Below are 27866 nucleotides of genomic sequence, written 5' to 3' on the forward strand. Positions count from 1 at the left end.
CTTGGTCCTCAGGATCCGTTTTCAGTGGCATAAGGATGCAAACTTGGCATAACAGACAGGTGGGCTGACCAAGGTGCAAAGCAGAATCCAGGAATAAATGAAACAACCTTAAATCTCCCAGGTCAAGTCAGATGTAGCCGTTTTATTTGTTTGTTTATTTTTGGCACTTACACCCCAACTATTCAGCAAACTCCACTGGACAGTTTCTACTACCGCTTACCTGGGGAAACTTTAGAGCAGCAATTAAGCTACTGGAAAAAAGGATGAGATGAATTTTGGAACAGCAAAACTCTCTAAGCCTTTCAGAAATGGCTTTTAAAAAAACATTACATACTTGCACTCTCTTTTACTGGCTCTCCAGTATCCATCCCACATTTTTTAGTTCTTAAATAAATTTATTTGGTGTGTCTTATGACTCAGAGGGGGCCTGTAAAGGCAGGTGTGAAGGACCCTTCACCTAGGCTTATGTAAATGTTCTTATCATTCCCTTTCACTTTGGACTGTTTCCCCCCCACTCTTTTCTCTGCCTGCTGCTGCTGCTGCTGATATTCTGGCATGTTCCCAAGACAACTTTTGCATGCGTGGCCTGTCTAACTTTTATCCTGATTTAACGAAACGGATCCGTACTTCCTATCAGAGTAAGTTCTCCAAAGAATAGGAAAAGTGCTTTGTCAGGTGTCGGTGTTTGACTGGACTCAGATGTGTTTCCATCCAACATGCATGCCATTTCCTCCTTTTTGGATGATGTGTGAAACATGTCTTGTTATACAGTGGTACCTTGGTTCTCAAACTTAATCCGTTCCGGAAGTCTGTTCCAAAACCAAAACATTCCAAAACCATGCAAAATGGATTAATCCCTTCCAGACTTTTAAAAACAATCCCTAAAACAGCAATTTAACATGAATTTTACTATTTAACAAGACCATAGATCCATAAAATGAGAGCAATAAATGATGTACTTCAGTTACACAATCAATCAATCAATCAGTAGCTGAACTGGGTTCCACACAGTCACAAAACAAAACAAAACAGAACTGCAAAATAAATAGCAAAACCAGACAGACCGCAGCATAACTCTCAAAATGGAAGTGGCACACTCAAATCGGAAGTGTAACACTCAATTTGGAAGCATAACACTAAAAATGGAGCACGTTCGGCTTCTAAAAAAAGTTCTCAAATTGCAACACCTTCCAGGTTTGTAGTGTTTGAGTTCCAAGTTGTTAGAGTACCAAAGCGTTTGAGAACCTATGTACCACTGTAGTAGTAAGTGTAATTGTACCTTCTCTAGATCTGACTATGATGCTAGTTGAAACAGTGATGAAATTTAGCAGAAATGGTTTTAATTTTCATTCATTCATTCATTTATTTCATGAAATTTATACATTTGATTGCAAAAAAAAACCCCACCTCATAGTGCTTCACCCAAAGAAAATTGCTAGAAAAGCAATGGATTTTCTATTGAGGTTTTTGTGGATGGTGACAAAAGCCTACGTAGACTGCCTCTCTAGGCTAGGCATTTGCAAGCGTCCTTTGTGTGTTGCTGCATAAAGTGTGGAACCATCTTCAATATTTCTGTAATATGCATGTTTGAGTGAACATATGTCTCAGAAACCCTGGCCCAACGGGGGTTGCAAGACATACGTAAATGGATGTTTAAATATGTGTGCATGTTGGTCCCTTCCCCCCGCTCTGTCTTTCTTTCCCTTCTTCCAAATTACCGGTAGTGGAAAACCCTAGTTTGCTGTTGTATGTGCATGGGGTAACCTACCACAGTACAGAACACACAGCAATCAAATTTGTTTCTGCATGAAGTATGAATCTGCCTTCAGTACTTTTGGCAACTGAAGAGAAGCTTAATGCTCTTTGTGTGTTAAAATCTGTTTTTATATATTTTTTAATTAAAATGATATACATTTGAATGGAAGTTGAGAGGTTAGTACTTTGTGCAGATGTACCACATTTTGGGCACATGTACCACCATCTCCTTCAAATCAATACAAAGGGAAGTTGGGCTGGTACAGCACTGGTTTGCAAGCCATTGTGTCAATATCACATCCTCTCTCATCAGGACAAAGTTGTCACAGTAGGAGTATTTTTCTGGCTAACTGGGGGCTTTTGGGGGGATGGGGAAGGACTGCAGCATGGCAGGAAACTGTTGAATGTTCCTTCACTGTGCACTGCAGTCCCAGTGAAAACTGGGGAGTCCCGCATACATACTATTTTTTAAAAAACACCTTGGCATTCACTTAAGAGCACTCTTTCACCACACCAGCCTTGCTGCCATCTTGTATCTCCCCTTCTTCATCCTGGTAGGCAGCAACAATGGATGGCTGGAGGTCAGGTGAGCCCCCACTGTCTTGTTACTGGTGTCTTGTCTAGTTCGTCTCTTGACTTGTCGGAATGGATTAGTTTTAATGTGAATACTCGGTTGTAGCCTTCTGCATGAGATAAAATCTCTCAGGGCTTGTCAGAAATTCTTGAAAATTGAAGTCGTTTCTCCTACTGAAAGTATTGTTCTGCAGAAATATTGTGCTAGGGATATTTAGGGAAATTTAGTTTTCGCTTCTGAAGTCGGTTAAGGAATAATTTCTGAATGTATGTATATTCTTTGATATCCTAACAATGCCACTTCTTATTTACTTTAGAGATCCTTTTTTAAGTTTATGTTTTGTTGATATGGAATTAATCAAAAACGCAAATCAAATCAAATTTTTTAAAAAAGAATAGTATCAGGTATCCAAACTGGGATATATAAAAAAAGAATTGCTACACACTGAGGAAGATCCTAAGATCCAACTGAAGGAATAATAGAAGGAATTGTCAGTATCTGCTAGTAATTGCAGGCATGCTTGCATTCTTTGAAATGACTATTTTGGTGTTTCTGTTGAAATTTATACAGTGTTTCTGTATGGCAATAGCTGTTTGTTTAAATCTTCTTCTTAGTAGTAGTAGTAGTTACAGTAAGTGATGGTTCAGTGCCAACAAAAGTAACTAATCTCCTTTTGTAGGAGCATCCTTTCAGAAGGTAGCTGCAATTACCACTCAGCTACATGAAAAGCAGTTTAACTTAGTTGTTTAACTCTGAAATAATGTTCATGTTTACTCAGAAGTCTGTTGCACATGTTTAGGAGACCGTACTTGGTAGTAAGGATGCTTAGGATTTTAACCTAACTACTGATTGGGATGATGGTGCTGATACCTCCTTTATAACAGCTTCCATAAAAGTATATGCAGAAAATAAGTTACAGTACTATTGAAAATAACTTCATGAAATGGCTGTAGAAATCTCTATTTTTCTTTAGCTGCCAAAATCAGGGGAGAACTGGCTTATAGACTGGGTACCTCCAGGCTGGTCATATGGGGTTATTGTTCAAGAGTCAAATCCTTTAGCTCCTACCCTTGTCTTTTAACCACATTCATTTAGGACTGATCTCTCTATCCCATATCAAAAGACTCCAGGGTTTCGTTTAGAGTATCAAATGTCACTGTAAAAATAGTCTTTCTGCAGTTATTACCAGGGATCCATAGGACAAGAGCATACTGCCAAGAATTAATGGTCTTGTTAACTTTAATGGATTCTGTGTTTTGCCTGTGACTCAAATATTCCAAACGTAGCTCAAGTTATTCCTCTCCCCTTCTCTCCAATGGCTATCTGGTGAATTGCTGGCTGGCTTCATGCCCACTCTCCTTATATTTAATTTTGTACACCTGCAGCTAATTAATTTTGCCTGGTGCCTAATCCCATGGCAGGGATCACATCGGTAACAAATGGTGGAGATAAATAAGAGTAATAGCTTCTAGAGAAAATAGCACATCATTTAGTCATTTAATTTATGGGACTGCTCAATGAATAATTTATCTAGCCATCATGCAAATAGATAACATTTAGGAATGCATGAATCCCATAGCCTTTGTTTTCAACAGTTAGGCGATTCTGAAAGTTCCTAACAAGCATGGTTAAAAGAGAGGGGCTGTGCATAGTTACTAAGTAACCACATCTAGTTTTCAAACAGCTAAAATTAGCGAGAAAAGACTTAAATGTCTGAGGGGATTGAAACAGAGCTTAATTTGTACTAGGCACAGCTGCAGAATTCCTCTGCCTTCATTATACCAAGAGGAAATAGGAAATTGAAGAATAGGAATGAAATATACTTGGAGTCCTGTAGTGATTTCATGCTCTTTATTGAAGCTTGTAAAACAGTGAATGAATCTTTCCCCAAAATGTCTGCTATATATACATTATTTACACAAGTACATACATAACAACGAAATTGAAGATTTTCCCCCAAGTATGTGCAGATTCCTTTTAATACACCAGTTCCCACATACCAGACCAGGGAAGGTAGAATGCAGGCTTTACGATTTAGATCACAGAATTACAAGGTGTTTGAACTTCTATTTCAACAGTTTGCAGATGGCAATGGTTCATGGCATTACGGATTCTTGTCAAGAGAGGTGCAGTCCATATATCCCTTCAAACTCTGTCATGATGCAACCAACCTCAGGTTCCCAGACAGCTAACCTTTCTAGGGGGCTGTAGCAGAAAAATGCAGGCAATCCTTGCTTACTGGAAACATTTTGCTAGATCATGGCTTTGAGTCACGAAGTCCATGCTGCTGAGTGGAGTGAAAGCTGTTTGGAACCATGGATCACCATCACCTCTAGGTGATGCTTTTGGACTTATTGTGGCATTTTTCTCATGAGATCAAGGGAAGTGATGGGTGACATGTAGAAAATGCCTTGTAGACTTGTTGAAGCCTGTAAAGTGTACCAGCTGACATTCACGGGAATGTCGGATTTGACATGAATGATGTGCTGTGAGAAGTAAGGCTGCATTTTCAGAAACTGAGAGCTTTGCTTTCATGAGCGCTTAACTCCATCCACTTTCATCTAGTCACATCTCAAACATCTAGAAAGCCATATCAATTTTGGATAGCTCAGTTGGACAAAGTGCTGTGCTAATAACACCAAGGTCACAGGCAGTGTTAGAAACTGAGATATGAAAGCTAGGAGCTAAATGGCATCTTAGACCTAGGTTATGGGTGCAGCAACGGAATGTCTAGGTGCGCTTTTTTATAACAAGAATACACTAGTACCTCTGGTTAATGGGGCAGCTGCGTATTCCTGCACTGCATGGGGGTGGACTAGAAGATCCTTGGTGTCCTTTCCAACTCTACAATTCCATGATATCTAATTTGTAACCCATGCCCAAGCAACTTGGTCCAGCAGCATCCGGGTTATTTGTTTCAGTGTAGTATAAGTAAGCTGGCTCTCAGTAAGCACAGGTTTAATCTGTCCAGGATAAGGAGGTGCGTTTTATTTCTTCACCACCTCTAAACTGTCTAACAGCACGAGGACTGAAATTACTGGTTCATAGACTTGGATAAGCAGTGTCAGTGTGATATTTTATGTGGTCTTTCCTTTCATTTTCAGTGGTCAGTGAACTGTGTTGATGTACTCCCCCCCACCACCACCCCGATCTAAGTGTGTTAATGTTTCACAGCTTCGTCAAGTGGCATAACTGAGTATATTGGGATTTCTGGCAAGGAATCCTTGGGACGAATAAGCTCTTGTGAAATGGAGTAATGGCAGTTTAGGGATGTAGTGAGCTTCTATTTCCCACCAAATATGGAAATCAAATGGGCACATTGACCAGTTATGCCTCTTGGATACATACATGTAGAGTTTAATATTGGCTCCATACGGCTTGATGTTTTTTTATTTCATATTGGAGTGTGTAAAGCATGTGGCCAGGTCTCTATTATATTTGTATGCTTTTTCTGGAAGGGGGGATATGTGAACAATCCCTTTGATATTTTTAACACCATGCCACCCCACTAAAAAGGTTCCTTGTTGAACAAGGTATTTGTGGGCAAAAAAAAACTGTTTCCATGCTTTTTCCCACGCTTACTGTCCATGGATAATTGATTATATCATATTTTAATTGCATTTCCCCCCAGGTCTTACTGAGCTATCAGATGGTCCAGTGTCACTGGAGCTGGAGAGATGCAAGTCTCCCACAACTTCAGGTAAATGTGCTCTGGTATGTCAGCAGTTTGTGACGGTCACTCTCTTTGTTGCTTGTGAGATGAAGCACATCTTCACTGTTGAAATATTATATACAGTGGTACCTCTACTTACGAATAACTCTGCTTACGAATGTTTCTACTTACGAATGGAGCTCCGTCCGCCATCTTGGATGTGGCTTAGATACGATTTTTTCTACTTACGAATTTTTATATAGGGTTGCTTCTACTTACGAATTTTTTGTCCCAATGCATTCCTATGGGATTCGACTTACAATTTTTTTCGACTTACAAATGTGCATTCGGAACGCATTAAATTCGTAAGTAGAGGTAGCACTGTATTATGTTCGCTGGGAAATATATTAGTAATAGGAATAGCAATATTATTATAGCTACATTATGATTTTACACACACACACACACCACAGAATCCTGCAGACTATAAGGTGCTTTGGAAAGGGCTGAAATAACTCAATCATGTTTATTTTATTTTTCAGATTATTTTATATTCACTTATATTTATTTGTTTAATTTAATCCCAAACTTGTGCCCAAAGTGACTGACTCATAGCATATCGGATTAACAGCAACTAATATAACAATTAAAAGAAATCTGTAGTGACTTTTTTATTTTTTTAATGTCACTACAGATCACGTAAACGGACACTGTACAAGTCCAACTTCCCAAAGCTGCAGCTCTGGAAAAAGGATGTCTAGTGCGGACGTTTCAAAAATAAACCGCCGTGGTTCTGGAAAGCCTCCATTTAGGAAAGTGCAATCTGCTGCTTGCATGGAGATTTCTTTGCCAGTGACAACAGAAGGTCAGTAGACATATGCATTTGGGAGCTGCTGTTTTCACCTTTTTAAAAGCTTAGAATTGATCTATGTGGTATTTTACTTCACTTTTTGTGGTAGTAGCATTTATGCGGTTCCCTCGTTGCGAGAAGCCAAGTTTCAGGGAACCAGGCAGAGGGCCTTCTCGGTAGTGGCACCTGCCCTGTGGAACGCCCTCCCATCAGATGTCAGAGAGAAAAACAGCTACCAGTTTTTTAGAAGACATCTGAAGGCAGCCCTGTTTAGGGGGCTTTTAATGTTTAATAGATTATTGTATTGTATTTTTCTGTTGGAAGCTGCCCAGAGTGGCCCCAGCCAGATGGGTGGGGTATAAATAAAGGTATAACAATTTATTATATAATAATTTATTATTATTATACTGCTGTCTGTTGATAATTATTAAATAGGTAATTCTTTGGAGGTATGTGCATGTGTGACATCATACAAAGGAGGCTCCATAATGTGACAAGTAAAAAAGAAAAATTCTGAGGGCTTTGAAAGCACAAACTGCGGTTGGTGAATACATTGAAAGACCCTTGGCAACTATGAGTCATGGCAGTGGGGCATCGTTTTTGTAGTTTAATGCGGTTTTTAAGGGGTTATTATTCTTAGATATTTAGAAGAATTTGGCACACAAGCTTAGCCTTCTAGAGTTTCTAATAAGCACTCTCTCTTTTGGGATTATTGTATATTTGGTTTGTGAGATTATGAAGACGGACAGGCTTGGATGTCTTTTCTGGAACAATGCTGTTTTATATGCTCTGTAAAGATCACCTGTATCTTAGAGCTTATTTATTTGTTTGTTTGTTTGTTTGTTTGTTTGTTATTTTACTACCCTTCATCCGAAGATCTCAGGGTAGTCCACAGTGTAAAAATGCAGAATAAAACCACAAAATACATAATAAAAACAAGAACAAAACAAACCAATAATCCCCCAATGCATTTAAAAAGACATCAACTATTAATCAGCCAAAAGCCTGGCTGAAGAGGAACATTTTTGCCTGCTGCCTAAAGGTGTATAACGAAGGTGCCAGGTGAGCCTCCCCAGGGAGAGCATTCCACAAATGGGGCCACTGCAGAAAAGGCCCCGTTCTCGTGTTCTCAAATGCATCTCCAATTACACAGTCTCAGGTAGCAGCTTTGATGCCTTGGAGAGCTGCTGCTAAATGGTGAAGGCAATAATGGACCAGATGGACCCCATGGCCTATTCTCCGTATAAGGTGTGTTCATTTGTGTTGCTCTCTTTCGACAGAAAACAGAGAGAACTCCATCAGCCATTCTCGAAGCTCCAGTGTCTCCAGTATAGACAAAGAATCAAAAGAAGCAATTACAGCATTGTATTTCACAGAGTCGTTTTCGCGAAAAAATGACACAACAGTGTCTCCTTGCCTTTGGGTTGGTACAGGCCTTGGTATGGTCTTGACGATATCCCTTAACCTGCCCACTGCGGATGAATTGAGGCAGACAGAGCCTGTAGTCGTTTCTCCAAGTGGTAAGAAATCTTGATTTTCTGGCTTGTTAAACTCAGGATATGTCTCCCTTTGGTGCTGTGGAGGGGCAATGTGGTCAGAAATCTTACGATTTAGGCTTAGTTCTCACTGAAGTGCTAACCCTGCATCTGAGTTGAACCAAATCCTTACTTCCTGACATGGTATTTTTCTATGTTCAAGGAGTTGTTTTGTAGGAAGAAGGATTAATTAATGTTACACCCCGCCTTGCAGCCCGAAGTGGTACAGCCCATGCATATCAGTGAGGAGCAAGCTCTCGTATAAAGCAAATGTTACTTTAGATTATTTTTGTTTCTTTATTATAAATTAGACTTTAAACCTCTTCTGTCTTGCGGGATATCTTCAGGAGAAGAAAAGGCTAACCCTGCACAAATCTGGAGGGGAGTTCCTAAGATGGTAGGATGGTGTCTTGTATGCCTCCTTCCGTCAACTCCTGCAGCCAAGCTGGTGCCAAATGTATTGCTGTGTTTTTCTTTGGACCACATCAGCAAGGCTGATAGGGGTGAATCTTGTCATCTGGGCAGCCCAGGACCTCCATATACACTGCCCAGCCTTGTGCCCCAGAAAGATCACTTCAGTGCATATAAATGCAGCGGTTTGACTTCACTCCTGGAGGCACACACTATTGTCTCTCGAGACAGATGGATGCCAACAACAGATTAACTATTACTTCCTTTGCCCGACCAAAGATGAATGGTTGATGAAGATGATGGGCTACGCCGAAATGGCAAAAATGACTGGGAGAATCAGGAACCAGGAAGATAAGAAAATTTAATAAGGAAATGGGGGGGGGATACAGTTTGCTTTGTAAACAACCAAAAACTTTGGCAGGGTTTGAGTAACGCTTGCAATGAATAAAAACTAAGGAGAAAATGGATTATCTTAAGAATATAGAGAAAATATATGATGCAGTAGAAAAAGTTTGATAATGGAAACCATGGAGGGAAGTCTAAGGATTCAGGGAATCCTAAATGTTGATGATTATGATTAATGTTTGAATTAAATTGTATGGTGTAAAATTGAAAAAAGATTTTAAAACAAGTTAAACTCCAAAGGAAGTAGCAACTGGAGTAACCAGCTCCGTCTTCTGACTATTACTAGCTGCAGTTTGCTGATTGGCTATATACAGTGCTATTTTTTCCCCTAGAAAAATAGGTGCCAGAATTCTCCATGAACACCTCCCTTGTTTTCTTACCATTGCAATGGCGCTCACCTGAGAGGTGCCAGAACTGAGTACTAGTGAGTTCCAACTGGGGGGGGGGAGCCCTGGCTTTTTCTTACAACATTGAGAATAGCTTCCAATTTTTTGAAGGATAAAAGACTCTCACTTTGTCATATTTGGAGGTAGCGGGAGCTAAATTCCTATTTTGCTCATTCCAGGAAACATGATGCCAAGATTGTCCCTTCCCCTCCAATTGCACATGAGAAGTTAATGGCATGGGTGGGAACTATTCAGATAATCCAAAGAGGTGATAGGAGATTTTCTGACCAGCATAATCCCTTGAGTGCTGCCAGCAGCACCCAAACAGCAGGTTGGCATGCAATTTCCCGGAGTTGAACCCCTCAGGTTTTAGAGATTTATAAACCAGCATGGCTGTTCTAAAGTCTAATCATTTGTCAATGTCATAAGACAGCAGAAGAGGAAGACGCACATATACTCAACAAATGACTGTATAAAGTTAGTTAATGTGTGTTGGCACCTTTATAGCTAATTTGGGGAAGTTAATCATTTTGAATTGTTTCCTAGGTACCATTCTGTCACTGAAGGGAGCAGTGTTAACGTTCGGTTGCTTAAGCTGCACAGGGACCCTAATACACCCACCCTATGAAACATGGAGAGATCCAAACAGCACCGACGAAAGTGAAAGAACAAGAAAAAGAAAACTCGTCATGCATTCTCCATGCTCATCCCAGGACATGGGAGACCACCAGTTTGCTGTTATCTGTTCAGAGAAACAAGCCAAAGTTTTTTCACTGCCTTCCCAGATCTGCCTCTATGTTCACAATATCACAGACACCTCCTTTCTCTTGCGAGCGGATGTGGTGACCATGTGTAACAATGCTTGCTTGGCATGCTTCTCTGCCCATGGGCATATCATAATACTGAGGTATTTAACATTATTAAGTGAATCTGAGCTATTCCCTATCGAAGGGAAGAGAAAAATGGCCAGCACAGTTAGGGGTGATGTATATTTGCTTATGAAAGGAACCTCTGAAACAGTATTCCAAGGAAAATCCTAATCCTGCTCCTATTCCACATACATGAATATGGATAACACTCTGTATATATATATATTTAAGTTTATTTATTCAAGTTAATAACCTCTCAGGATGTTTCTGGGGGGAATTTACTGCTGACATGTCTGGTCGGTCTGCGTGTTGCCAACCCCTGGAATAGGGAAACGGTCCAGGCAGTTAGACAGGATTGCATCCAAGCACTCTCCCATTCATCTTGGTTCTTTACCAATTTGAGGGCAGTGGGCAGATGGCAGAAATGCAAGCGATGGAAGATATGAAGCAAGTCCAATAACACAGCGATTAGAGAGCTCACTTTCAGGCCTACTTTGTGACATTGATAGTGATGATGAAAAAGTCTTTCTTCTTTGCTATTGTTTTAGTTTGTTGGCCTGCAGAACTGTTCCAGGGATGTGGGTGGCGCTGTGGGTTAAACCAGAGCCTAGAGCTTGCCGATTAGAAGGTTGGCGGTTGCAACGGGGTGAGCTCCTGTTGCTTGGTCCCAGCTCCTGCCAACCTAGCAGCTCGAAAGCACGTCAAAGTGCAAGTAGATAAATAGGTACTGCTCTGGCAGGAAGGTAAACGGCGTTTCCGTGTGCTGCTCTGGTTTGCCAAAAGTGGCTTAGTCATGCTGGCCACATTACCCAGAAGCTGTACGCCGGCTCCCTCGGCCAATAACGCGAGATGAGCGCCGCAACCCCAGAGTCGGTCACAACTGGACCTAATGGTTCAGGGGTCCCTTTACCTTTAGAACTGTTCCAAATGCTTTAGAAGGACTACAATTCTGGCCTACAATTTTGAGTTGGTGGAACACTTGGTAGTCTACTAACACCCAGTTTACTAAACACTTTGCTGATAAAATCACTGGCATCTGCTCCAACTTGGATGATGCCTTTTTAGAGTAGAATCAAAAAGCCTCATTGCAAGGGCAATATCTTGTCATTCTGTGATGAATGCTTCTGTTTCTTTGTCTCAGTTGCTTGGACAGCTACCATTCGCATGCTCAACATTGTGGCCTGTCAGAGTTGCCAATTAAGGGAACACTGTTCTTTGTTTGTTTGTTTATATTCATACATTCCGTTGATTGTACAAAAACATCAAAGCAGTTTACAAAAACATAATAGAAAAAAATTACAGCCATACTTTATAACATACAGAAGTTTAAAATATTAAAACAGACTGAAATTACCTCATTTTTGTAAGCATCTGGGTAGACTTTTCTAATAAGAATTTTTTTTGCAGTAGTTCCACTCATAAGATAAGATATAAAATATCTTTATTGTCATTGTCCCCTTGCGGGAACAACGAAATTACTCGGTTGCTACATCCACTCCGATAAAGCATTCTGCATAATCCAAAATTACAAAAACCTAATTAAAAACAGTAAATATAATACAAAATAACAAGTAAAATAAGATGACTTCAAAGTCCAGGCTTTCCATTTAAGGCCATAATCGCTCTAGAGAAGAAACTGTTCCTGAGACGGCTCGTTCTTGCCTGCATTGTTCTATATCTCCGTCCCAATGGCAGGAGCTGAAAGAAATGGTGACCAGGGTGCGTTGGATCTCTTGATATATCTAGTGTTTTTCTATGGCACCTGGTGGTGTAAATTTGTTCTAAGGTGGTGAGTGAGCAGCCAATAATGCTCTCTGCTGTTTTAATAATTCTACACAGCCCTGCTCTGTCCTGGGAAGTACAGCTTCCGTACCACACACATAAACCGTATGTGAGCACGCTCTGTATGGCACAGTGATAAGAAGGCAAGCAGCAGCTTTTGTGGAAGATGGTTTTTCCTTAAAATTCTCAAAAAATACAGTCTCTGCTGCGCCTTCTTCACAAGCCCCCTTGTATTAACACTCCAGGACAGATCCTCCTGTAACTCAATGCCTAGAAATCTAAACGTTGTTACCCTCTCCACACAAATTCCGTCAATCAAAAGTGGCTGGACCTCGTTCTTCTGTCTCCTAAAGTCCACCACAAGCTCCTTAGTTTTCTTTGTATTTATGAGCAAGTTGTTGACTGCACCACTCTGTCAGCCACTCCACCTCATCTCTATACTCAGTTTCACCCTCCTTGATGAGCCCGATCACGGTTGTGTCATCTGCAAAATTGATGACCCTATTCCTAGAGGAGCAGTACTGTTCTAACCCTTGGCCTTTGTCCCAGGTTCTGTCTTGCCTACCATACTATTTAAAAGATGCCTTTTAATATCTCAGTAGAACTTCTGAGAAAGATAATCTAGACCAGTGTTTCTCAACCTTGCGTCCCCAGATGTTTTTGGCTTACAACTCCCATGATTCCTAGCTCACAGGACCAGTGGTCAGGGATGATGGGAGTTGTAGGCCAAAAACATCTGGAGACCCAAGCTTGAGAAAGTTGAGAATCTGGACTGTGGGGAATACCATATTTTCTATTCCAAAGTGTAGTGTATGCTTGTTTCTTTCCAGTTTACCCAGCCTCCGCCCATTGCTAGATGTTCATTATTTGCCTGTAACGGACATGAGGATTGCTCGGACCTTTCGTTTTACCAACGAAGGACAGGCATTGTATCTTAGTTCTCCCACAGAAGTCCAGAGATTGAACTACAGCCAGGAGATGTTTGACAATCTGCAGGTGAGTCTGGAAACCTCGTCAAACACTGTGATTGGAAGTGTCTAGAAATGGGCAAAGAAAGAAATTAGAGGTGGGGAAGACATCCCATTCTCTTCCAGAGTGTAGTATGGTGAAAGTACCTACCTTCTGGTATGTTGTTTTGCCTAAAATTGATTTGTTTTTGCCCAGGACATGCTTGGGGAGTTGTTCACTCCGGTGGAAACTCCTGAGGCTCAGTACAGAGGCTTTCTGAAGGGGCTGTTTGGTGGAACTGGAGGCACACTCGACAGGGAAGAGCTCTGTAAGTGATCTTCCCCCCTCTCACTCGCATCAAATACTAAATGAAGAAAAAAGGCAAAGAGGGCTAATAGCGAAGGAGGCATTCGCCTGCAGAATGGAAGAAAATGAAATTGGTGGCCATTCCAACACACCTTTTTGGATGCACTGCTGTCCCTGTGCAACAAAATGGGAAAGATTATTCAAATAGATGATTTTGGTGATACAGTGGTACCTTGGTACTCGAACGGCTTGGCTACCAAACAAATCGGCTCCCGAATGCCACAAACCTGGAAGTAAGTGTTCTGGTTTGCAAACTTTTTTGGAAGCCGAATGTGGCTTCCGCTTGAGTGCAGGAAGCTCCTGCAGTCAATCGGAAGCCACAACTTGGTTTTTGAATGGTTTCAGGAGTCGAATGAACTCCCGGAACGGATTAAGTTTGAGAACCAAGGTACCACTGTACTATGTTTGACACCACTAATTTAAAACAGATCTTCCACAAGTTGGTGTGTGTTAGTGTGCCAAGGGCTGTGGCCAGGGTTCTGCATAGATAGGAAATAGCATCCCTTGTCACTGTTCACAAGTTGATCTAACAGTTGAACAGGTAAGACTTTCTCCAAAGAAGATTCTTGCTGCCTTTCTTTTGTGTGAATTTTTTCCCCTAAGTGCGGGGAGGACGGAAGTGAGCCTCTGGGGAGGCAGAGCTGTCTCAGTTGGGTATCCTGTTGTGGTGTATTGGTTAGTGTGTTGGACGAGGACCTGGGTGACCAGGGTTCAAATCCCCACTCAACCATGAAGCTCATTGGTCTTTGGGCCTATTGGTGTCTCTCAGGCTAAGCTACAGGGTTGTTGTGAAGATAATATGGGGTGGGGGTGTACCATGTATGTCACTGCTCATTGGAGGAAAACAAAGGATATAACTAATTAATAAAATGAAATAATTATCCCTTCAGAAGATGGAGCTGCTTTTGCACAACAGCCCCCAGCAAGAGGGCATGAAATAACATGTTGGCTGTATTGAATAGATATCTTGAAGGGAAATCTCCCCCCCTTTTTTTTTTTACAAAATAGCATCAACAAATGGGGGGAAAGATAGTATAGTATAGAAACCAGGGCAAGGGATGATTCAGGAAACGTAGAAAAACCCTCTGATTCAGTTCTGAATTCCATTTGTAGTTGGTGAGGCTACGGCAGGAAAAGCATCTCGCAGTCTTGCTCAGCACATCCCTGGATCAGGTGGCGTTGAAGGGGTGAAAGGAGCTGCAGGAAGCGCAATTGGAGAGTTGGCTCGTGCACGCATTGCTCTTGATGAGAGGGGGCAGAAACTGGGGGAGCTCGATGAAAGGACGGCGAGAATGATGGCGAGTGCAGAAGCTTTCTCCAAACATGCACATGAGGTGAGTGGTGGTCCTCGAATGAGGAATGAGGTGTCAGTTTGCATTTCTTGGTGCAGAAAGTATTGATCTGATGTGTAGAGATCTTTCCTATTGTAATTCAAGAGGGTTCTCGAAGCTTCTCTGTGTGAAAGAAACTTCATGATGTTTGGGTTATTCTTTCGGAGAATCTGAGCTATTGTAAGTTCAAGTTAAGTCTGCTATAACTGGATTTCTTATGAACAGTGCCAATTCTCAATGTATTGGTTTTGTGGCCATTATGCTAATTTGCCTTCAGTAGCTATAAAGCTCTGCTGGATGAAATACAATTGTCTCTGGCCTTTTTTTTTTTTAAATCCTGCAACGTGTTTACGTTTTTACTCTGCTACGTTGGAATCTGCTCTGGATCAATTTTGAGTAGAATTTGATGACATGAGGCTTCTCATCTAGACACCAGTGGGGTAGATGGAGTGCGTATTGGCCAGTAATAGCCAGTGTCACATTGCTTGCCTCAATTCATTTTCAGCTGCCAAATGTTAACACCTCTTGTGGGTGGAAGAGGTGTACTCTGCTACAAAATATTGGGAATCAATGTTGAACTACGACTTCTTAATTTGCGTCTCTCGAATAATATTGCTTTCTCACTCCTGTAGGTAATGTTGAAATACAAGGACAAAAAATGGTACCAGTTTTGACTTTTAACCACGAAGCAACACTTCTGTGTACTGAGAACAGGTGTCAAAGGACCTTGAGGCCTTATTCTAAAAATCCAGTCATTGGGCAGAAGCAGCTCCTTGGAATCCCTTTCACACTAGATAATCAAGCGAGAAGAACTTTTTCAGAGACCTACACGTGGTGGGTCTTTGTAGTCAAGTCTACACTGAGTCTCTCCCCCTCTCCACCACCAGAACAATCATCTTTAACAGGTAATGATTTCACTGGAATTAGGTTTGAACTGTGGGGAGGACTGTTGATAGTTTAAAATGTCCTGTACAAAATAGATTGTTAATGCATTTAAACTTAAAACTTTGCATGACTAATTGACTTCTCATACAACAAAGGCGCAAAAGCAAAGCATGCTGTGATTGAAGAAAAGGGATTTACTTCTAAGTTCCACAAAAGAAATAAGCAGCAAAACTTTCTTTTTAAAGCAAGAAGTCAGTACATCTCAAGCATGTTGCTCTCAACAGACCATGCCCTGCATTTCTCTCATTTGACATTCCTTTTCTGTAGACAATCTTAGTTTGAAAACACTTGTGCATTTCATTAGTAGAAAAATAAAGTAAGATTAAACTTCTGTGGCCAAATTATGGTGCTTTATTTATGCAACAGTCTACGTTAGTCGAAGCCCAATAGGACATCATGTAGCTGTAAGAAAGGATAACCTTTGCTGGTGATTGGAAATCGCAGCAGGATTGTATAAATACTAGCTGCTTTCCTTTTCACTGCTAGTGTTGGAAAAGATAGCAATTAAGCAGTTTAGGCCAATAAATTAACCCCACTCATTGCTGTGATCTGTAAGCATGCCCAACACTGAGGGAGACTGATGACCCAATAAAGGGGAAATCAGAAGGTGCCTTGGAGGGAGTCTGAGGTGAGGATTCAGGACTAGGTTCCAGCATTTCAGGGGGTTTGACTAGATGACCCTCAGGATCCCAACTCTGGCCCACTATTTATGATGAAACCACCAAGTTTGTATCAGAGGCGGTTTTAGGGTAGTGCAACTAGTTCGGTCGTACTGGGCTCCACAACAATGCTGTAGATCTGAGTGCAAGAGGGAGTGAATTTTAGTGTCAAATAAGATGCCACTAAAATTTGGAAACCCAAAGTCTGCCACTTAGGGCTTTTAAGGTTGCATAAATTGTATATGATGCACTCAGGCAAACAAAGTGGAACCTTATTTTTTTAGTTAATCATGAGCTTTCTAATTAATAGTAATAATACTGGTAATTTTATTTGTACCCCACCCTGAGCCGGGCTCAGGGTAGCTAGCATCATAAAACTAACACAGTATACAAAGAACATAAAAACAGGCATTCAGTTAATAAAAATACATCTTAAAATTAGTTCAGAGCAAATTAAAATCTGGACAGATGGCAGTCCACGCGTAAAATTGAGTGTGGTTAATATTCTCCAGGGCCAACTGTTACCACTGGCCTTATAAAGGACCTGTGAGCAGGCTAGGAGGCCTCTTTAATGTTTGTTCTTATACAGAAAGAAAAGAATCAGACGGAACCCTGACGGAACCCTGACGGAACAGCTCTGTCTTGCAGGTCCTGCGGAAAGATGTCGAATCCCGTAGGGCCCTGGTCTCTTGTGAGAGAGCTGGGGGCCACGGCCGAAAAGGCCCTGGCTCTGGTTGAGACCAGTCTAATCTCCCTGGGACCTGGGATCTTCAGGGTGTTATTATTTGCAGACCTTAAGGTCCTCCATGGGGCATACCAGGAGAGGCAGTCCCGTAGGTACGAGGTTCCTATGCCATATAGGGCTTTAAAGGCTAAAACCAGCACCTTAAACCTGATCCTATACTCCACCGGGAGCCAATGCAGCTGGTATAGCACCGGATGAATGTGCTCCCACGGCAAGGACCCTGTGAGCACTACACATAAGAAATTATTGTTAAAACACATCTAAAACTCACATGCATAGATAAAAAGTACCACAAATACAAAAACCTGTGTAACTTTTTTTAAAAAATCCGCAGGCATCTAACAATATACAGTGGCACCTCGACATACGAATGACTCGACATACAAATTTTTTGAGTTACGAAGGGAAAAAATGGGGGCGGGCTTACGAATTTATTCGACTTACGATCGAATGTGTGCCAGCCCCGCTTGGGATCGGCCCGCCGCCTCCGCTGCCACCGCTGCTGCGAGGCCGGCCTCCTGCTACCGATCTTCGTGTGACAGGCGGGGGTGGGGGGAAAGCGGAGGAAGGAAGGATCCTCCGCTTTTCCCCCCACCCCCGCCTGTCACACAGCACAGAGCCGAAGATCGGCGGGTGCTGCTTGCTGGGCTGGTTAAGCCCGGTAAGGAGCGCCCGCCGATTTTCGTGTGACAGGCAGGGGGGGAAGCGGAGGAGCCTCCGCTTTTCCCCCCACCCCCGCCTGTCACACAGCGCAGAGCTGTCCCCGATGCCCTACGGCTCGGGGAAGCAGGCAGGGAGACGGCAACAGCCCGCAGCTTTTCTGGCTTTTGCCGTCTCCCTGCCTGCTTCCCCGAGACAAAGTGCCTGTGGAAACGGAGCCGAATGCGGCGCAGCGGGGTTTTTTCGCCGTTTGCCTTCCCCGAATCAAGGGGAAGGCAAACGGCGAAAAGCCCCCGCCGCGCCCTAATTCAGGGCTCGCAGCAGCGGTGGTAGCGGAGCCGACGAGGGCCCGATCCTGCGCTCCCTCACCGGCCTCCTGCTGGCCCCCCCGCCACTCACGCTACCTCACGCAGCCCCTCCAGCCGCCACCACCGCCCCCCCAGCTGCCGATCTGGCCACAGGGCCGGATCTGGCCCATCGCTGCCTCCCGCCAGCCTTTAAAGTGCCTTTTTTTTTTTAATACCCCGGAACGAATTAATCAATTCCCAATGCATTCCTATGGGAAACATTGTTTCGACTTATGAATGTTTCTACTTACGAATGTGCATTCGGAACAGATTAAATTCGTAAGTAGAGGTTCCACTGTATGTAGCCTGTCAAAGCACAGTGCTATTCTTTTTTTCAAGTAACGCTCCAGCGAAGGAAAGTGATATAAAAAAATCTGTTTATTATTTACATAACAATGAATGATGTTTCTTACCATAGTTTACAAAGCAAACAATTCATTGGTTAAAATGGTAGCAGAAAACCCACAACAGGAGCCAGAATCACAGGATACTGCTACCTGCTTTAGAGACAGGAAAATCAGAGAAAGTTCATTTTTCTCAAAGCAAACAAAGGAAGTGAATGGACAGACCTGGTGAATATTCACTACAATAACATCATAGTCCCTTAAATCAAAGGACACCCTCTTTGATCTAGCAACGGGCTATTTCACAAAGTTACTGCTTTTCAACTGTGCACACTTTGGAAACGCTGCTAATGTAATGTCTTCTGTGCATATGGTGTAAAATGCAGTGAGACATATGCATGTATGAATAATTCCCAGGAAATGTCATCCTTTTCCTAAAGATGCAAGTATCACAGAAATCTGATATATAGCTGCCCTAAATTGTATATTCAGTTGCGTACGTTGTGAAATGTTCAGGAGGTGGGGGAAATGAACTGACACAACAAGCTGGGGAATCAAACTTTCCAGAGGATCCCAGCTGTAAAAGCTAATGTCAAAGCTCAGAATGGTTCTTACAAGTCAGTTAAGAAATAGAAAAATTGTAGGCCTTCAAATAAATAAATAAATAAATTACTAGGAATTAATTTAAATACTTTAAGCATTTCATTGTGATTTCTAGTTATGCGATATGTCATTTAGAGCTGCCTTCTCCAACCTGGCACCCTCTAGCTGTATTGGACTATGGGGGGCACCAGGTTGGGGAAGTATGATTTAAAGATTCTTATGAGAATTCAAAATCATCATTGAAAGAAATGGATCCAGTTGTCCAGACTCGTAAGAGATGTCTTGCATTTCACTGCAGCATTGGGGTAGTGCAGTACAAACGTCTGTTTCCTGTTCACAACTCCAGCTCTTGCAGGTCTCCCCAGCTAGGCCCAACTTTGACTTTTACTGACAGTTTCACCGCAAGTTTTACAGCATGTTCCATTTCATGTTTAACAATCTGTGCCACCTAAAGGAGAATGCACTTAGAAGAATTAGCGTGACAATAAGACAGAAAGGGCCACAGTTTATTTAGCCCAGTTGATCAGACATGTTGAATTTCCAACTGGTATATCTGGAAACACCTCAGAATTATGCTAAAATTCAGAGAAGCTGAATGCATCTTTCTGGAAGCCAGAACTCTCCCAGGAAAGGCTCACAACACGTCCTCAAGTTTGTGTCTACCTTTCAACAAATGCAGCTTCGTACACCCACAGAAAACAGTTACAAGGTATAGGTAAATTGCATGTTACGGCAGAGTTAAAAGCCAATTCACAAGTCTATTTGTTGCACACACAACAAAGTGAGAAGAGGAGATGTACATATAAACATAGGAAGATACTGCGGATTGGTTCAGCAACAACTCTGAATGGCACAAATATTACCATCATACTTCTATAGTTTATCGAAGCCAACATTGGTGAACAAACAGGGTGGATTTGATTTAAATCACTTTTTTTACAGAAAGACATTCTTGCTGGTACAATCTTCATATTTACAACCAGATGAAGGTTTCATTTTTGGAATAATTTTCAGATTAGTTTTACAGTTATATCAAAAATTACTGATTTGGTTATACTATCAGAAATACATGGGTAGTTATGAAATTATTGTGAGGTTAGTAAGTGAACTGTTTATATTAGGGCAAGTTTTCTGCTATACTTTATTGGAAGGAGAAAAATAATCATTTCCTTAGTAACAAATTATTTAACTAAAACAATAACATTATAGCATATGTATCCGTGCTTGTTAACTGATGTGGTTAAGCACACACGAAAAACTTAAAACAAATCCTTATTTCCTGATGAATAGCCTTTGGACTATAATGTAACTTAACTAGAAAACTAGCTTTAGGGAAAAAAATTCCTCCAAAATGTTTTTTTAAAAAAATCTGATTTAAATGGGGAAAATATGATTTTTTGATTTATTTATTTTTAAAAATCATTGATTTTTATCCACCCTGTGGACAAACACACCAGCCACATTATTAGAGGGATGCACTCCCCAGTTTTCAGGAAAACCAATTCCTCATACCTGAATCAGGCTGTCTTCTGCAACCTCATAGAGAAGCTCATCATGCAGCTGGAGTATGAAGAAGCCTCCATGCACGGAATGTATCATCTTCCTCTTTGCCATCTTCTCTGGTTTTCCTAGGCAGAATGAAACCTAAACAATGACTTAAATAATGCTTATGGTAAGAGCTATAAAAATCCACAAGTACCTAAAGACATTATTTGTATTTGTTCTGTATTGCTATATAATTGTTATGGCCTGTAAACAACTAAAAACTTTGGCAGGGCTAGAGTAACGCTTGTTGGTGTACTAAAAACTAAGGTAAAAATGGATTATTTTAAGAAAGAGAGATAAAATATATGATGCAGTAGAAAAAGTTTGATAATGGAAACCATGGAGGGAAGTCTAAGGGTTCAGGGGATCCTAAATGTTGATCATCGTGACTAATGTTTGAATTCAAATGTACAGTGTAAAACTGAATAAAGAATTTGAAGAAAAATATATAATTGTGATGGCTTTACTTCTTTATTGCTTTAGCATTTCTATTTCTTTAGTATTTCTGTTCCTGTATTGGATAATATCTCATTCTTCTTCTAAGTTTTTAACTAATATTTGGTTTTATATAAGAATGTTTCTAAAAATTAAGAAAAATGTAAAGTATATTATTCATAATTTTATATTTTATATCGTGTCAAATATCGTTGCATCTGGGAAAATCATGTGTTTGTAATGCCAGTGTTCAATTCATTCTGTTTAATTCTGCCTCCTCCTTTCAGTCTTAAAATAGCTTGTAAATATTGCCATAGCTGTGTATTGTACATTTTTTGTTCCCATTCCAAGAGGGATTTGAGTCTTTTTTCCAACAACTAGCATGAAGCAACCCATAAGAAATATATTCTTAGACTGCAAAAATCATATAGAATATTAGTTTTTATTATTGTACAGGTACTTGCCTTTATTAACAAGAATAAAACAGCATCTAGATTTAATTGTAGTTTCCTTTGCTTTGTTACACAGCCACTATATGGATAAAGCTGCCACATTTCCAACATTTATCATATATATCATGAAGCTTTTCAGGGGTCATTTGGTTATCATTTTACTGCAGTTTTCAAGCATATTTGAACATTATGAAAAAGTATTACCTATTCTCAAAATATTCACTCTTGCAGGCATCAAACATTATTGAAGTCCCTAAATAAATGACTGTTCTGCAAAGTGTATTTCTTTATTTGTCTTATTTGTATTTTACCTTTTTTATTTTACCTATGACACTTTCTAGCATTAGAAAGCTGTTTTCAAAGTTATATAGAATCATAAATGAAATAAATCATGAATGAGTGCCCTTGCTGCTGTAATTTAAGAAAAATCCATTTTTCTTGGCTAATGCCATCACCTCTAATTCAACAAGCCACGTGAGCCTTAGAGTCCTCTATCTGATGAAGTAGAGTCTAACCCACAAGTTCCTCGTACCTCAATTTCTTCAAAGTACTCAAAACCTTGCTCAAGGGATCAGGAAAATATAAATAAGCACTGGACAATCGTGGTGACTTGGGAATAGTGACCCACCATTTGAAATAATTTTACTGGCATACATGCAGCCCAAATCCAGCTGTTTCATACAAAGAGGTTTAAATTATGTAAGATTTTTGTACGTTGCCTTAATGTTGTCATATGACAGTAGAAAACCAAAATTTGTAAGTCATCCTGAAGCTGAGAATTGTAATGCCCAACACATCATTGTGAAAGGAAAATAAAGCGCTGCAGTAAATGAAATGGGGGGAAAAAACCAAACAAACAAAGAGGAGGCTCTCGGAAGAGAACACTGACTATTTATCCCCCACCCAGTAACATTTTTAGATTGGGAGCATTTGCTACCAAATACAAAGCCAGAGGAGAAAACATACCTGTTTGTCTTTTTTGGAATGAGCTCTCCAAGTGTCCATAAGACTTTACTGCTGAAGGGAAAGATTCCAGCTGAGCCTGAATATTCACTGTGGCTGTTTTGACAATATCCGCTGCAGAACCCTGGACGATAGTATTCACAGCTTGTCTCTCTGCCTAAAAGTTACAAAATGACTTAGAAGAAGAAGAAGCCAACTTCCCCTCCCCAACAACAAATCTTTTCAGTGCAGCGTTTCTGAAGTGGACAGCCTGAACTCCTAAAAGGAGGAATAGAAAGTACAGAAGTTTTAAGAAATTGCAACTGTCTAGTCTTCCTTCCACATCTCAAGCCTGGGTGAATGGGACAAGCAGTGAGAGAACAGATGGGAAGGAAAGCCTTGCAGAAAGCAAGACTCCCAAAAGTAACCTTCAGCTTTGCACAGTCCCTCCGACCCCAGCTCAGTTGCAATGCACAACTAGTTAAAAACAGAGCAGTGGATTCTGAAGTTTTAGAAGGAAATGTTAGGAGCAGCTAAGGAAAATGCTGTATTCTTCTGGTATTGCTTTCAGTTTCAGTAAGACAGTTGAGGGCACCTTGGTCCCTGAAAGCTACTCCAGCAAAAAGGTCCAATGTGCACAACTAAATTTAAGTTGGCTCATCTTAGATTGAATGGGCACAGTAATATAGTACCAAGTGGGGAGAGAGTAAAACTCAGCTATCTCAATGGGTCTTGCCCCTCAGCTAGATTTTAGCAGCTGAAAAAACACTTCTTTGCATACCTGAGCCTTTCTGTAAGGATTTGAGTCCTTAATCGCTGGCAGGTATCTACGCCGCCCCATGATTGTCTGCACAAACCCATCTCTGCTGCACTTCCTGACTGTTTCTCTCAGGAATTTCTGAATGCCTATTTTAAAAAAAGAAACAGTGTTGTGCAACTTCCAGTTCAATCCAAAATATTCAACAACAGCTGCTCTTGTTAATTCTGTGTATATGCTGACATTTCATACGGACACTTCCATGCTTGGGTGTCAATATGTTCAGAACTTCCCTTCCTTAAGAAAGGAAAAGAAGATGTGCTTCCTGATTTATTATGTTGTTATATTTACATATTTTACATTTCAGCTGCAAGATTGTAGAAACGTGCAAATCAACAGTGGATTTGCTATTTTGTTTTATTACATTTCTATCCCACCTTCCTTCCATCATGAAGTTTAAGGCAGCATACATGCAGTAAGGTAAAGGTAAAGGACCCCTGGACGATTAAGTCCAGTCAAAGGCGACTATGGGGTTGTGGCGCTCGTCTCACTTTCAGGCTAAGGGAGCCAGCGTTTGTCCACAGACAGCTTTCCAAGTCATGTGGCCAGCATGACTAAACCGCTTCTGGTGCAAGGGGACACCGTGATGGAAACCAGAGTGCACTGAAACGCCATTTACCTTCCCACCGCAGTGGTACTTATTTATCTATTTGCACTGGAGTGCTTTCAAACTGCTAGGTTGGCAGGAGCTGGGACAGAGCAACGGGAGCTCACCCTGTCACGCGGATTCTGATCGGCAAGCCCAAGGGGCTCAGTGGTTGAGACCACAGTGCCACCCGTGTCCCATATACATGCAGTAGCAACCCATGTGGTGGGCTGGAGTCCCAGAGATGCCTTCCTGACTGGTGCCAGTGTTACCAGTCCTCCTGGTACACCCATGCTCCTCCAATCTTGCCACAGCCCTGCTTCTACCCCAACTCTATCCATATAAATGCAATAGCAACAAAGCTGGCACAGCAGTTCCACTGCATACATGCAGTTCCCAGGTAACCCAATCTGGTACTGACCAGACCCACACTTGCTTAGCTTCATTCAGCAAGAGGTGGCCTCCTGTGCCTTTAGACAATACCTCAAAAACTTATGTTGCAAATCCGTATTTCAAAAAATGTCCCATTTGTTTGCAAGTGGTGCTTGTATGCAACCTCTTGCTTAATCTATCAGACTGACCCCACCCCTCATTTGTAAGAACTTGATTGTTTAGTAGCAGCACCTGCTTTTTGGAACTCCCTGCCTATTGAGGTCAAGCAGGCAGCTTCACTGTACTCTTTTCAGCATATGTTAAAGACATTCTTGTTTAGTCAAGCCTACCCAGATGCTTAGAAAGTTCAGGTAATTTTAATCTCTTTTAGTATTTTAACTTCTGTATGTTTTAAAGCATGGTTGTGAATTTTTCTCGATTTCATTGTTTTATCACTTTGCAAACTGCTTTGAGGTTTTATAACAATCAAACAGTGTACAGCTTCAGTTAAATAACTAACTTCATGTGATATTTCCAATATCTTTCCTTCTGTATTTCACAATGTTCTATTAAGTTAACCTACTTAGGCTGAACTACTAGTAAGAAATAACAAATTCAACTCCCAGACTTCTTCTGAGATAGCTACTTGCAAGGGATTGTTCAAGGATCACCTGCGTTCTAAAATTTTAAGATAGGATTTATTTAAGATGTCCAGCTTTGACAATCAATCAATATTCACAGCAGTGTCTTACCAAATACTGATTTATGGAATATCTGATTTGCAGGTACTGAAACAAAATGTCTAATGACCTCGAAACTTTGTTCAGTCACATGCCGCTGTTTTATTTTCTTTTGCTATCCAATTCTGCAGCTGACAGAATACCACAAGTTGAAACATGGTACATTCATAGCATTTCGTTTTGCATTTTGGAACTCCCAAGTTGCTACAACTCTTAAGAGTTTATGCAAGGTAAGAGGAGCAACATTGTTGGTTGCTAGATCCTGCCAGTGTTCCTGCCTCGCTTCCCTGCCTGTGATCCTGACCTGCCTTAGTTCCTGGACTTTGTACCTGTTCCTGACCTCACCTGATGCCCTGCCCTGCTCCCAGCCTTGGCTTCTTCGGATTGACTCCACCCTGAACCTATGAACCATGGACCAGACTTGGACGTCCCTTTTTGAGTAACCCCCGGGACCAGCACAGGGTTGACCAAGACATGGCTGAAGCGCTTAGTGCAATTTTGCCCACTTTCCCAAATTGCACCAGCACATCGAACCCCTCTCTAAAAACCTCAAAGGAAGAGGAGTCCACCACCTTTGGAGGTAGACCGTTCTGCTGTTGAACAGCTCTTCCCAGCATAAAGTTCTTCCTGATGTTGAGTCGGAATCTCCTTTCTTGTAATTTGAAGCCATTGGTTCGAGTCCTACCCTCTGGAGCAGCAGGAAACAAACTTGCTCCGTCTTCTATGTGGCAGCCTTTAGATATCAGCTTAATACTGTTGATATTTTTAAAGTGTGCTGCTACTGATACGTATGCCATAATATAATAATCATATTGTTAGTTTTTACTCCTTTTGAATTTCTGTATTTTAATATTTTGTTGGAAGCCGCCCAGAGTGGCTGGGGGAACCCGGCCAGATGGACGCGGTATAAATAATAAATTATTATTATTATTATTATTATTATTATTATTATTATTATTATTAGTTCTTGGCTCAGTATCTTAAATTCTCTTTTAACCCACACCAAAAAGATTACAAAAAACATAGGCAAAGAGATTTACACCACCCACTATATGCTTGATATTATTAATCACTTAATTATGCCAAAAAGCCAGGACAATCAGATGCTGGCAATCTTTACCTGAGTATCTTGATTTGAAGGAGTCAATGTAGCAGGAGGCATCTTTTTCCTCAACACCCATCTGCTCTCCTAAAGATTTCGCTCCTATTCCATATATTATTCCATAACAAATCTAGAAAAATAATGCAATTTTAATTTTAATTCTAGAGTACACTGTACAACCAAGAGGACTAAAGTGCGAGAAAAACTGCTTGCTTACTTATAAATGAGGTTTGTTTATCAGAATAAAGCACAATCTTCACAAAGCAACAAAGGACACAAATTTAAAATAGTCAATATTTTAAATGAGTTTGCTCATTTGCTATTTAGTTGAATCCATCCCTCAGCCTGTACAACTTATTTCAAAACCCACTATCATTCAATTATATTAAAATGCTCCAGGAATTCTAGATGTTTCCATGAGTTACCTGCTTGGCTTGTTGCCTTAAATCATCCCCAACTGCTTCAGAGTCAATCATCTTCCACTCGGCAGCAATGCTTTTGAACACATCAGAACCATCATTTAAGACCTGGAGAAGCCGCTCATCACAACACAAATGAGCAAGGATCCTCAACTCAAGCTGGGAATAATCAGCTGCCAAGATCAAGCCTCCTGCAGCCAATAAAACAGAATAATTCCTAAATTCTGCATTTATTCCAGGTAGTAAAACAGGTTCCTTCTTTGAAATTATTGTTCATTCAAGAGATCCACAAACATGGGATTCTGATTTGTTTGAAAATGGAAGCAAACGCTCCTGATTTCTTCCTCACACCTGTGAAATATGAGAAAGGAAGGGCATACGTTCTTTGAAAACATTGATCTTCTTCAGATGCAATGCCAAAACATGATGACTAAGGAGCCTTGTCACTACAATACCATGCCACTTCATCTGAATGTGCAAACCATGGTATGTTTTTGCCTGCAAACCTAGGGCCGCCATACGTCCGGATTTTCTCAGACATTACCAGGATTTCAACGGTGAAATTGATGTCCAGGGGGGATTTCTGTAAGGCAGCGCTTTGTCCTGGATCTTAGGCAAGTCAATCAACAACTTTCGGGGTGTCCTGGTTTTTACTTTTTGAAATATGGCAACCCCATGCAAACCATGACAATAAGCCCTGGTTTGTGATCTTGGTTAGATGAAAAGTACAAACCATAGTTTGCCCATTTCAGAAAAAGCTGATAAACTGATTTTCTGCAAATAATGACGGGGAGCTACACATAAGAAGAAGCATCAGTACATGACGATGCCAAGATTTCTCAGGCTTGTTAATGTAACATCAAACCTTGGTTGCTATTGGGTCTGAACAGGCCCATTGTGTCAGCACAATATAATTCCTCAATTCTGTATATCCTTCTACTTTTTAGCTCTATAATGAGGCAATTCTCAAGGTGTTACCTGGAAATGGCACAAAGGCATGCCTCATGCTAACAGAAAATGGTACTTTCCCCCCACTGGGTTCAGCAAGACTCCTTTGTCCATGTGGTAGCACAGAATGCTTTCTCCATCTGTAAAATTAAATTAAATAACTGGCATCTAATTGACTTCTGTAAGACACACGATGTTAAATGAAACAGCAGAGTTAAATCTAATATCTGTAGCAGGTTAACACAAAATAACCATATTTATGGCTGACTGTTACTCTGGTTTGCATGCAATAGGCTAGTCAAGCAGTAATTTCTAGAGGGTGGGTTTTGTTACTTGATGTC

The 27866-nt window shown here is 41.0% G+C and overlaps 2 protein-coding genes across 2 annotated transcripts in view; one reads left to right on the forward strand and one right to left on the reverse strand.

Annotated features, from left to right (window-relative positions):
* STXBP5L (syntaxin binding protein 5L) overlaps positions 1 to 16140 on the forward strand; it is a 72742-nt gene extending 56602 nt beyond the window's left edge. Inside the window, exons 19-26 of the mRNA XM_035141186.3 lie at positions 5961 to 6029; positions 6676 to 6846; positions 8112 to 8351; positions 10115 to 10475; positions 13050 to 13215; positions 13384 to 13495; positions 14647 to 14867; positions 15497 to 16140. Of these exons, the coding sequence (XP_034997077.1) occupies positions 5961 to 6029; positions 6676 to 6846; positions 8112 to 8351; positions 10115 to 10475; positions 13050 to 13215; positions 13384 to 13495; positions 14647 to 14867; positions 15497 to 15538 (1382 nt within the window). The 3' untranslated portion in view covers positions 15539 to 16140. The remainder of the gene's footprint in view (positions 1 to 5960; positions 6030 to 6675; positions 6847 to 8111; positions 8352 to 10114; positions 10476 to 13049; positions 13216 to 13383; positions 13496 to 14646; positions 14868 to 15496) is intronic.
* A 2440-nt stretch (positions 16141 to 18580) lies between these two features.
* Positions 18581 to 27866, reverse strand: part of POLQ (DNA polymerase theta) — a 42862-nt gene continuing 33576 nt past the window's right edge. Inside the window, exons 24-30 of the mRNA XM_035141188.3 lie at positions 27556 to 27665; positions 26584 to 26768; positions 26177 to 26288; positions 23323 to 23447; positions 22566 to 22719; positions 20680 to 20795; positions 18581 to 19615 (exon numbers count right to left, since the gene is read on the reverse strand). Of these exons, the coding sequence (XP_034997079.1) occupies positions 19502 to 19615; positions 20680 to 20795; positions 22566 to 22719; positions 23323 to 23447; positions 26177 to 26288; positions 26584 to 26768; positions 27556 to 27665 (916 nt within the window). The 3' untranslated portion in view covers positions 18581 to 19501. The remainder of the gene's footprint in view (positions 19616 to 20679; positions 20796 to 22565; positions 22720 to 23322; positions 23448 to 26176; positions 26289 to 26583; positions 26769 to 27555; positions 27666 to 27866) is intronic.

The sequence above is a fragment of the Zootoca vivipara genome, chromosome 15, assembly GCF_965207765.1.
Source record: "Zootoca vivipara chromosome 15, rZooViv2.hap1.1, whole genome shotgun sequence".
NCBI classification, from domain to species: Eukaryota; Metazoa; Chordata; class Lepidosauria; order Squamata; family Lacertidae; genus Zootoca; species Zootoca vivipara.